Source organism: Parasteatoda tepidariorum, chromosome 8, assembly GCF_982258835.1.
Source record: "Parasteatoda tepidariorum strain Cologne lab strain chromosome 8, Ptep-v5.0, whole genome shotgun sequence".
NCBI classification, from domain to species: Eukaryota; Metazoa; Arthropoda; class Arachnida; order Araneae; family Theridiidae; genus Parasteatoda; species Parasteatoda tepidariorum.
In genome coordinates, this window is record NC_141762.1 from 42924632 (window position 1) to 42935934 (window position 11303).

Consider the following 11303-nt stretch of genomic DNA (forward strand, 5'->3'; position numbering starts at 1 on the left):
TTGAATGTAGCGTAGGAGACATCAGGAATCAATTATCATGAATATTTCTAAATCTGCTCTCAAAAATAATTTTTGAGAGAGTTATTCCAATACTTTTTTATTATTGATCCAATTTTAATCATCCCAAAATAGAAAAGTCTTACCTCTTCTCCGTAGCTAAAGTGATAATGAATTACAATTAAGCTAAGAAGTGCTTTTATAATTTACGAGTTTTTAAAACTATTACAATTTGTCAAGCAGGTGTTACATATATTCCTTTGAATTATTTAAATGTCATTTAAGTCAAAACTTTCTTTAGTTAAAAGCGAACTATAGAAATTTTTGCTTCTACTTTAAATATTTGAAAATCTCCAGCTAGAATACAAAGAAGTAAGCAGGGACACTGTAGAGAAATCTGGTAAAAGTACGCTAAAAAGTGACAACTCTCAGGTTTCCGATACTTTTTATCGTAAAAACCATTTATTTTGTGGAGCAAAAAAAAATATATTCTGTAATTTTTTCAGTAATATTTACCATAAAATCACCGAAACACTCTAATTAAATAAGTATTATTCTAAAAATTACGATATTATATTTTTAAGACAAAAATGGATTTTATGAATGATGCACCCAAAGTGCCTACTTCATACATTAATTTGATCCGGAATTTTTTACAATATATTTTTTCGATTATATTTGTAACATTTTCATTTTGATTTGTTTCTATCTATATTTAAATGTTTTATTATGACTATCAAATTTTGCTTTTTAATTAGCTTGATTTAGTTTTACTATCAAAAGTTGTAATTTTACGGAATTATAATTTTTAATGAATTTTCGAAATAATTTGGAATTATAATTCTTAATGAATTTTCGAAGGAATTTCGAATTATAATTTTTATACTTGTAATTTTTTAAATAATTTAAATTAACTAATTTTTAAATCCATTCAAATATGTGCATTCGAATTTCGCATAAAGATATTTCAGATAACATATTTGCAAAATGATTTTTTACAAAGATATTTATTTGTTGCTCTATTTCCAAGTTGAAATAACTGTTTAATAGCTCTGAAGTAATCATGGCAGTCTATAGTTAACACCAATATACTTTTTATTGATAAATAGTAACCCTGATGGAATGTACCATAATGACTCTATCTTAGATACGCTACGCAACCGTGACAGAGGCCTAATGTCTTCAACGCATATTAAGACTCTTAACAACTGACATGGCTCAGATATACACATACTTATTACTGTTGCCATTGTTAAAGTTTTCCCGGAAAAACGGGAGAAAGAGCAGAAAACCATATCGATTTCAGCGTCAGCGGGGGTAATTGTCCGAGCATTATAGTGGAGCCCCCCTTGTCCCTAGTGGGGTTCTCACTTTAGTTCCTTCGCCAACGAGGAGGAGCGAGAACTTTAATTAGGTGCCAGTGAGGCAAACAGAAGAAATACACACAGGGAATTTTTTCCCGCTTCTTTTAGGGGGAAAAGTACTTTTAACTTGGTCATTTCAATTTTTTCCCCAAAACATGTTTGCATTTAATGTTCCTGAAAACTGGAATAAGTTTTATTGACTAAAACGTTGAGAACTTAATGTTCTGGAGAAAATAAGAAAGCAAAACAAAACTAAGGCATTGATGTGGTTTTTTTATGACGAAATTGGCGTCGTAATTTCTTAGAAATTTATTGAAACACATAGGCACAAAGAAAAAAGTAAACGTCATTCTAAGATTGAAATTTGTCGGTATTCAAGCATAATTTCCAAAGAATTTTTTTATTGTAACACTCAAAATGTTGTTACATTTCACGCATATAATTTTGTTTTGTGCAATGCTGAATCACGAGATAATGCTGATCCATAAAAACTGACATAGCATACTGAAATTCAGAAATCCTTCAGTTGCTCTTAGTTTCTTCTCGAAATTACGTTCAAATATTAAACAACTCATCACACATTCATGTCTCATCTGAGTGCATTTGAGAATTTCATGGGTTTGATTCTTGGCGATGAGGAAAAAGCTATGGTCACTGAAAAAAAGTATTATTGAAACTACCAGAATATGGTAAAATTTATCTTGTTTGTGGAACATCAAAACTATAGGAACATCAACAGTTCTGGTGGTTTTTACCTAAGTGTTTGGTAAAATTAACAAACAAATATGGATTTGTAATTTGTAACAAAATTTTATAACTTTCGATATTTTATCATGATACCTTAGAACATGGCATGAGAACCAATCATTCAATTAAATTTACTTTTCAGTTTTGTATTTTTTACTAAATGTGTGGTAATAAGAATAGTAAATTTAAAAGCCAGAAATGTCGGTAAACTGTTGTCATATAAATGGAAAAATTACCAAGTGAATAGTTTTCATACCGTATATTTTAATTTTTATTCAAAGAAAAATCTTTTTTTTACGAAAAATGTTTTTACCATGAAGTACGTTGAATTAACGAGAATTTTCTTTTCTCACGTCTTCTCTTTTTTTTCTTTGCATTACGTCAATCGATACGATATCTTAAACTTAGGTTTTTGACGAAATTCGTCCTCTCAAGCAAGAAAACATAGAATTCCCACAGTAATCACAAGTCAATATGAAAAGTTTTGAAAAAACTGACGAAATTTTAATGAATTTTGGGTATCCATTGTTCATTTGTAAAAGTGTTTGTATATATAACATATTTATTCAGGTATGCTTTGGCAATTTTTCTTTTAAAATAGCTACATAAAGTATGTTTAATGCATAATTCTATAGTACAAGATATACACACGCTTTGCTATTAAAAATAGTGACTCACATATCCATTAATACTTATTTTATTACTTCGTTTGGAGTGATATGAAATTTTTTTGACGCTGTTAGTTTTAAACATATGCTTGTTGGTTCTATAAATGACTCTTGCAACAATGTAAAAGAGTATATTATGATAAAAAATAATGTAATTAACAAATGCTTACGCATACATATAAGTCATGGACATTAACTTTACAAAAACTATTCATGTGAGAGAAAAAACATCTGCAGATAATAGACACAAATGATAAAACCAAAAGAAGAAAGTAATTCCAGGAAGTTGACTTTGAAATGTGATTTTCTTACAAATATTATTTTATATACAACATTAAAAAACGTGATAATGATACAAAATTGAATAATGCGATAGATTATATATTCAATGTCATAAAGTTTTTATCTTTTCTCGTGCGAATTATTTTTACTTAAATCATGTACCTATTTTAGATTTTGGAATGATAAAAACAAAGATTTTAATTTTTCTGAATTTTATTTGGTTTCTATTCTTACCTATTATTGGAAAAGTGAAACCTAATTTCATTCTTCAAACTACGTAAATTTGATAATCACTGAAATCATATACCATGAAATCATTAATTTGCTGATACATTTATGCTAACACAGAAGACGCAAATAAATTGGGTGTTGTATGTATTTTTAAAAAATAAAATTTAGTATAAATACAGCTTATTCCTGCCATGCGATGTTTACTGCCATATTTGTTTCATTTTATTGTTACAAATTATTTTTATCGCAAATATTTATTAACGCTGTCAATGCAGTATGGTGTATTATTTCTGAATAGCACATTCTGCATCGGTAGCCCTACACTAGATGCAATAGTCAACAATTCCTTAGAAAGTCGATAAAGATAGGATAAATGCTTGATACTTTTATATAATATGGTGAGTTTCTTGTAGCTCAGCAGATCTCTCTCTAAGCCATTAGTTTACAAAACTATAGATTTGAAACAGTTTTTATTTATTCATCTTAATAAAAATTTAATTTCAGATTTATAAATTTAATGCTAACGAAAAATTTTGTATATTTTCTCTTCATAGATTTAATTAATAATTTTTAATAGAATAATATATCAACTATTAATTTGTAAGCAAAGTGAATTTAAAGCTGACTAAAAATAATATCATATCTTTCCTTAATGCTAGTTTTCTTTTTTACATCTAAAAAAATGAAAAACGTTAATTCAATTAGTTTTATTTTTAATAACATTCCTAATTTATGAAACAGTCAACATTTAATTCTTTAATTCCTTTAATGAAATGAATTATTTTTATATTTAATTTACAAATATTTTAGTAAACGATGCAAGAAAGAAACCTAGTTTCTCAGAATATGTAATAAAAATGTTGTAATGAAAAATTAATAAATCATTTTAAAACGAAATTAATATGATTTATTTGGGTGCGAATTAATATTTCAACTATTTAAATCTTAGCTATCGTCACTAATGGTTTCTAGATAATGTTTTATTGTTGATATTTCAATGATTTTCTATTTCATTTAAACCTGTTACTTTGGATAAATTTTGCATCCTAATTGCTTTGAAATTATTCTATTTATATGTGCGGAAGAAAATATAAAATTATAAAAATGTAATGCTATAATTAAAAAGGAATTTAGTATATTTAACTGTAATGTGAATTTAAGATTTTGAGCCATGGGTGGTTATTAGGGTTTAAGCATTTTGTATTGTCGTTAACAAAATAATTACAAAATTACAAAATAATGCATACAAGTTCTTTAACTCTAGCATCTCTAATTGATGTCTGTAACTTGATAACAGGCTCTTCGCACACAAAATATTTAATGTGATTGGGATTATGAATAAAATAAAGTGTTTTAGTTAGTTTTAGTTAAATACTCTTTTAATAAATTTTGACAGCAAAAGAAAATTTCATTTATTCAGTTGAACATAATTAAAGAAATTAATTTATTTAATTCAATTAAATGAACAGCTTCAAACAAAGACACACATTAAAAAATCATCGTCAATGAAATGCTACAGAATACAACTGGTTATCCTAAACAGAGGTATTAAAATTAGCTGAATTAAATAATCCTTTTGATTAGAATTTAGAATCCAAATATTTTAGATCATTATTAATCCATATCAGAAATCTAAATTCGGATCATGATTCAAAAAAATAGTTTGAGCTAATACCGCTCATTAAACTATTCTCGTCATTCAAGTGCAGTGGAAAATAGCCGATCACCATAAACAGATTATGCATTTGGACTTAAAACATCTGATTGAAACTGAACTACTTCACTTCTACGTTGGTATGCTTGCTGGGAATCGCTCACATAAAATCCTTTTTGTAATTTAAATTTATAATTCGACAGAATATCAAGTGTTTTTTTCGGCCCTCATATATTTTATTTGGTGGCGCCCCACACTCGAAAAATCTAAGAATAGCACGTAGTGTTTTTTCCACCATTTTCCAGATTTTTTTCCTCGAAATTATTATACTGTTAGAACAGATTATTTAAAGTATGTCGTTATGTTTGTGGCAGCATTGATGATTTCATTTCTTAAACTATTTAACTTCGTAATTATTCAGTTAATAAAGCTATTAAATTTTACAATTCGATGCAATTCTAATTTAACTTTAGATATATTGACATTAACTTAGCTGTATACTTTTTATATCTATTTATATGTGTGATCTAGCCAAAGCATAAATTTCGTATCTGAAGATTTTATCATCCGTTTCTCAGGTTAGAAAATTGTATTACGCAATTAATTATAAAAAATATAGCTTAGTTTAAATATTTCATATTCTGTAATAAACTATTAAATGCATATTTTTAATAGTATTAAAATCTCAATTATAAGAAAAAAACTTTTCCAAAGATTTATATTTTTCAGAAAAATTTATTAATTTTTCTTTTGTTTTTTAAAAGAATATTAAATTTTCTAAATTGTTTCTTGTAACTTGTTTTTTTTTTCAATTTTAATTCTGATGTTCCTTTCAAAATATTGAAATTTTTAATTTATTAAATTTTGAAATTTTAAAATACAAGAAATTGAATGCAGCATAAAACTATATAAATGCTACCCATGTAAATATTTATTTAGAATAAACTAATAAACTCAAATTTAAACTAAATAGTGTTAACGAGTCCATAAGCGCTTAAAAATTAACAATCGAAAGCAGCTCGGATATTTTTAGCAACGAACTTTGGTAATGATTTTGGAAAATTAATAATAAAACATGGTTTTACAGTATGGTTAAAATTATTTTTCAGTTTCATATTTTTTCTAAATATGTGGTAATAAGAACTCTGAATTTGAATACCAGAATTTCCGGTAACCTATTACCATGAGAAGAGAAAAATTACCAAATGAATGGTTTAGCTACCATATATTTTGGGTTTTATTGTGAGAATAATATATTTTTTTAAATAGAAATATCATTACCATACAGTATAGTAATGACATTTGCTTTATGGTAACCAGAAATGTCATTAACGAACGAAACGGTAATTCTGCCAGAAATTATTTTCTCAATGAGGAGTTCTTAATTTTAATTCGTGGGACATATTCAATATTTACAATAAACCGTGAAGTTATATTGTTGGAAGAAAGAATATAATATTTATGATAAAATACAAATTGATCAATTCAAATTCATCAAACTTTCATGTCAATCAGTTTGAGCTTACATGCGCTGCCTGAAAATACCACAGTTAGAATGAATACCAGATTCTATAAAATTCCATGATCTATAAAAAACAGTTTTTCCAATTTTAATTTTTGCATAATTTTTAAAATATTCAGAACAAAACACTATTTTCCGTCAGAGTAAATACAGCGTTTACAATCCAAAAAAATTAAAAATACAATTTAAGTAAACTTTCTGCAAATTAGTTTGTATCAAGAAAGCATCAATATCTACAAAAATATTGAATTAAGATGAAATATTGAATCTAATCTTAACTAAGTTGTGTTTTTTTTCTTTCAAAACAAACATTAACATTACTAAATAAATATGTTGAAGAATTTGTTATCTTTAAGTAACGAAATAATGCCCAAATAGAAAAGTTTTATGCCTCAGTCTATATTAATAACAATCAATATAATAAGCCAATGAAGTAAAGAAGAAATCAAAAAGAAATATTTTTTTCTCACCGAAAAATTAAGCATTATAAGTATAACTTTTAATTATAACTCCGTGATGGAAGATTTCATTTTTGGTTATAAAAGAGATTTCAATTTCTTCCACTTATTTAAAAATATTTTTTCTGGAAAAAATATTTATAATATATTATACCATACTGGTAAATTAAACTTGAAAACAAATATTTATCTTTCATAAAAGATGCTTTTTACCTCGGTTTTAAACTGAATTAACTTTTACATTCAAATTATAACAGGTTATTTTTTCATCAAACTCTCAAAACAAATGCATTTTCCCAAAAATTTCATGGAAATTGTATCATTAAAACGAGTCAGAAATTTTTATTAAATAAAAGAAGAAAAAAGTATATAGTTATAACAGCATACACGATATTAAGTAAATGGAATAAAATAATACTCACCGAGCATTTTCACTACTGATTTCCGGGAGTTAATTTTCTGCTTCGACAACATATTGCAGTCGTTTATGCTGTCGCTGTGGTTTCCAATGCTTACTTGTCGCAAGCGAATCCCAATAAATATATACAGTACAGAGATCAACGCCATGGGCAATACAAAGAACACAAATGTAGATACCTCGAAAATATGAGGAAAAGGACTGATGACGCTGCAAAGGGCAGTGCCCCAAAGAATCTGCTCACCAACTATTTCATACTTGATCCCAAATTGGAGGGCAGTTGGCAATGCCAAGACAGCTGCAGCAATCCAAATAAGTATTATTGTCTTCACTGCTCTAGGCAGGTGGGACATAGTTTGCGCACGGAATGGATGGCAAATCGCAACGTATCTTTCAACTGTAAACGCTGTAATGGTCAAGATTGATGCATTGGTACACATTTCCGATGTCCAGCCACGAATGAAGCAGAATAATTGTCCGAATATGTAGGGATACTTGTACCAAAGTTGGTATATCTCTTGTGGAAGTCCCAGAACAAGAAGAAGTAAATCAGATACCGCCAAGCTGAATAGATAATAGTTTGTTGCAGTGTGCATATATCTATTTTTTGCAATGACAGTGCAAGTGCATAGGTTTCCGATAACACCTGTTGTTAAAATAACACCATAAACTAAAGTCATTGGTATGACTGTAGTCAAAGGGTCACGCTGGGGACCTAAAAGACATTCTTCTATTGTCGTGTTGTCGCAGTTGCTGAAGTTTGAGTCATAAGTAGAGTTGGGGTTTATATAATAATAATCTTGTTCCATCCTTCAAATTATTATTGTTCTTTTTTCAAATAGGAAAAAAGTTTAAAAAAATCTCCGTTTTTTTTACTAAATTTAAACTATTGAAAATTTTGAAATCATTACATCGCTTAATTTAATTTTTTAAAGCCGAACTGATAAAATGAATGCATGCATATAAGTTTGAAAACGCTACGCAGCATAATTAGCGCATGCATTCTTTTACATTTAAAACTGATTAATATTTTTCTACGAAAAAATAATTTAATTTTTCTCTCAAAAAAGCAGATGAAAAACTCTAATTAAAACAAGCGATAAAAGTAATTAAACCAAACGATAGTCTCATTAAAGCAAACGATTATTCTTATCTCTTGTTTGCTTAGAAACTGTTGCTTTTCCTACTTCTCCCACTGCCTTCCAGAATAATATCTATTCTACGCGACTCCGGGATATCCGACGGTTAACTCTCGACCAGGAGTTTCTACTCTTGCTACTCCGAAAGCATCTCCCCTCGCTTTCAGCGCCCTCTTTGAGGGGAGCAAAAACTTTCTTCCCTTCATTTAAACTTGTCAATCTACAGTCAAACAAGCTTTGTTTAAAGTCCTGACAGTGAAAACAAATCCGAAATGATTAAAAGTACAAGAACTGAGAAACTTAAAAAGAGGAGGCAAGCAATCAGTTACTCGTATTTTTTTTTCAAGCATAATTATTTTTGAATGACAAGGAACATGACTCTAAATTAAACGAACCTTGAAAAGTTGGGTCTTATTCCGACACTTTATATAATTTGATTTATTTTTTATTATAACCACGGACGAAGTAATTTAAGTCGAATTTAATTTTTTTCCCAATGATTGTGGTTTTCTGATTGGCATTTAGAAGAAACAAGACTAGAGCATATCAACTCATGAATAAAGCATTTGACAGATAATTTATCAAAAAAACTCAAATGTAATTATTTTTTGTACAAAAAGAATTTTTAAAAAAATGGATAGTGGTGCGAGTTGCATGAGCCAAAACAAAACATGCCCACATCCCACACTTTAAAATTCTTTTATATGGCTAAAATATAGAAAAACAAACATTCTTGTATGTATATCTATGTACAAAAATGTTTGTTTTTCTAAATTTTAGCCATTTACAAGAATATATATATACTTTTTTCAGAGAATATAGAGCTATTTTTATGACAGTTTTGAGTTTGTAGCATTTGTGATTTATTTCTCATGCTTTGAATAGTTGCTCAAAAATGTATTTTTTGGTCTTACAATTATATGCTGAAATAGACAGTTATTTGTTGCTTTTAAAATTAATTATAATTTATTTGTATAAATCAGAATTTCACGCATTTTCGAAAATTTTATTTCTGCCTTCAGTATTTTATAATTTTAATCTGCTAATACTTTTGTTAGACATTATCATAAAAATGTCTTAGGACAAGAGGGAGATCAGCCAAACTTTTTTTTCCAAAGCTAACAAATATATATTAAATTGTACCGTGACACTGTTTCTCGATTATCACTTTACATTAATGCAGAAAAGCATAATATACAAAAAAAATCGTATTGTCTGAATGATTATTTTTATGATTATTTTCTCTAAAATCACCTTTATTAAGAATTTGAAAAAATGTCTACTTATTATACTTATCCAAGCACATGCTTATTATATTTATCCAAGAACTTACATTGATCCAAGCACTGTTTATAAATTATTTAATTAACGTCATTAAATTTAAATAAAAAAAATTTAAAAAAAAAAGATACTTTAGGTGGTGAGCATTGAAAAACGAACTCGTTCCACTAAACGAATTCGTTTTACTATTCATTGAGTTACTCATAAACACTTTTTATTTTTCGCTCCTCGATGTTTCTCTATTTTCAGGTAAAAACAACGGTTATCTTACAAGAAACTGAAGTGTTAGGTGATAGTTTCCAGGCTAAAAATAACATGTTTGAACGTCAAAAAACATCCTCTCCATCCTTTTTACTTTGACAAACAGATTTTAAACAACTTTTATTAGTCTGAAAGTAATTTTTTTTATTTGCTCTTTTTAATGCCTTAAAGATTAAGTTTATAAATATATAGGTATTTGATTTAAATATTAAATGAATATTTTTGTGAGATTACTCTTATCATACATATCTGAAGATTATCAATTGTTTTAGCGTACATATACATATGCAATGTTTACTTTAAGTGAAATATGATGTAAGGTACATGGCGATAACTGAATTTCATCTTTTGGTGGCTTCGCAAATGCAAAATCGTTGGGCTATCGTTGTCTCATGTTCACTGTTTCTGCCTATAAACCGTTTCTGCAGTTAGAAGATTTCAGGACAATATATGAATTACTACGCACATAAATGTCTATAAACTAGCTTTGTAATGTGCGGGATTACTTCATTTCGTATGAATTGCGTGGCTTTACAATGCGGTGACAAGTGCATATCAAAAGCTGACTCATTACATTATCTAGAATCTCGCAATCTTGACTATCTAATCACACAACGCAGAGAACGGTGTAAATTGAAATGCGACTATGCTTGACCACCGGAAGGTTAAGATAGAACTGCAGCTTATGACTTTTATTATAATAATAATTGATTTTTTCAACAAAAAAGCGTTTAAAACAGTTTAAACTATGCTGCTTTAATGCGGCTAATTATTTCTCAAGCATTCTTATTTGTTGAAAGACACCTTTAATATTATTGAATTTAATCAAATCTGATAAAAATTTCAGGAGTTTCTGAATACTTCCTTCCAAAAATTCTGGGGAAATCAAATTTTGAAGAAGTTGTATTGTTAAAATTCGATTTCTCAAAAACTATTCGACTGAAAGTAGTTTTTTGGTTTTATGTATGGATAAACGAATTTTATAATTGTGTGCAAAAATTTTTTAATTAAATAAATGTTTTGGAGGTGTTCTTAATATGTTCTGGAGATTTGGTGAAATAGGCAGGGGTCCAAACTTTGGAGGGCTCTTCTGACTCAACTATTGGTACCATATATTTCAAAATTGCGGCTATCCCCTACATTTTGAGGGTCGGAAATCTGAATCTGTGAATAAAAAATTTTGTTTATTCAGAGAAAGTACGTTTTTGTGTCTGATTTCGTATTTTAAACCTAGAACAATTGAAATAAAATCCTTGAACATGATGATCCGATCTTTGGATC

The 11303-nt window shown here is 28.1% G+C and overlaps 1 protein-coding gene across 1 annotated transcript in view; it reads right to left on the reverse strand.

Moving 5' to 3' along the window:
• The window catches only part of LOC107456734 (pyrokinin-1 receptor), a 107272-nt gene extending 98652 nt beyond the window's left edge, over positions 1-8620 (reverse strand). Inside the window, exon 1 of the mRNA XM_016074690.4 lies at positions 7346-8620. Within this exon, the coding sequence (XP_015930176.2) occupies positions 7346-8150 (805 nt within the window). The 5' untranslated portion in view covers positions 8151-8620. The remainder of the gene's footprint in view (positions 1-7345) is intronic.
• Between the last annotated feature and the right edge of the window lie 2683 nt (positions 8621-11303).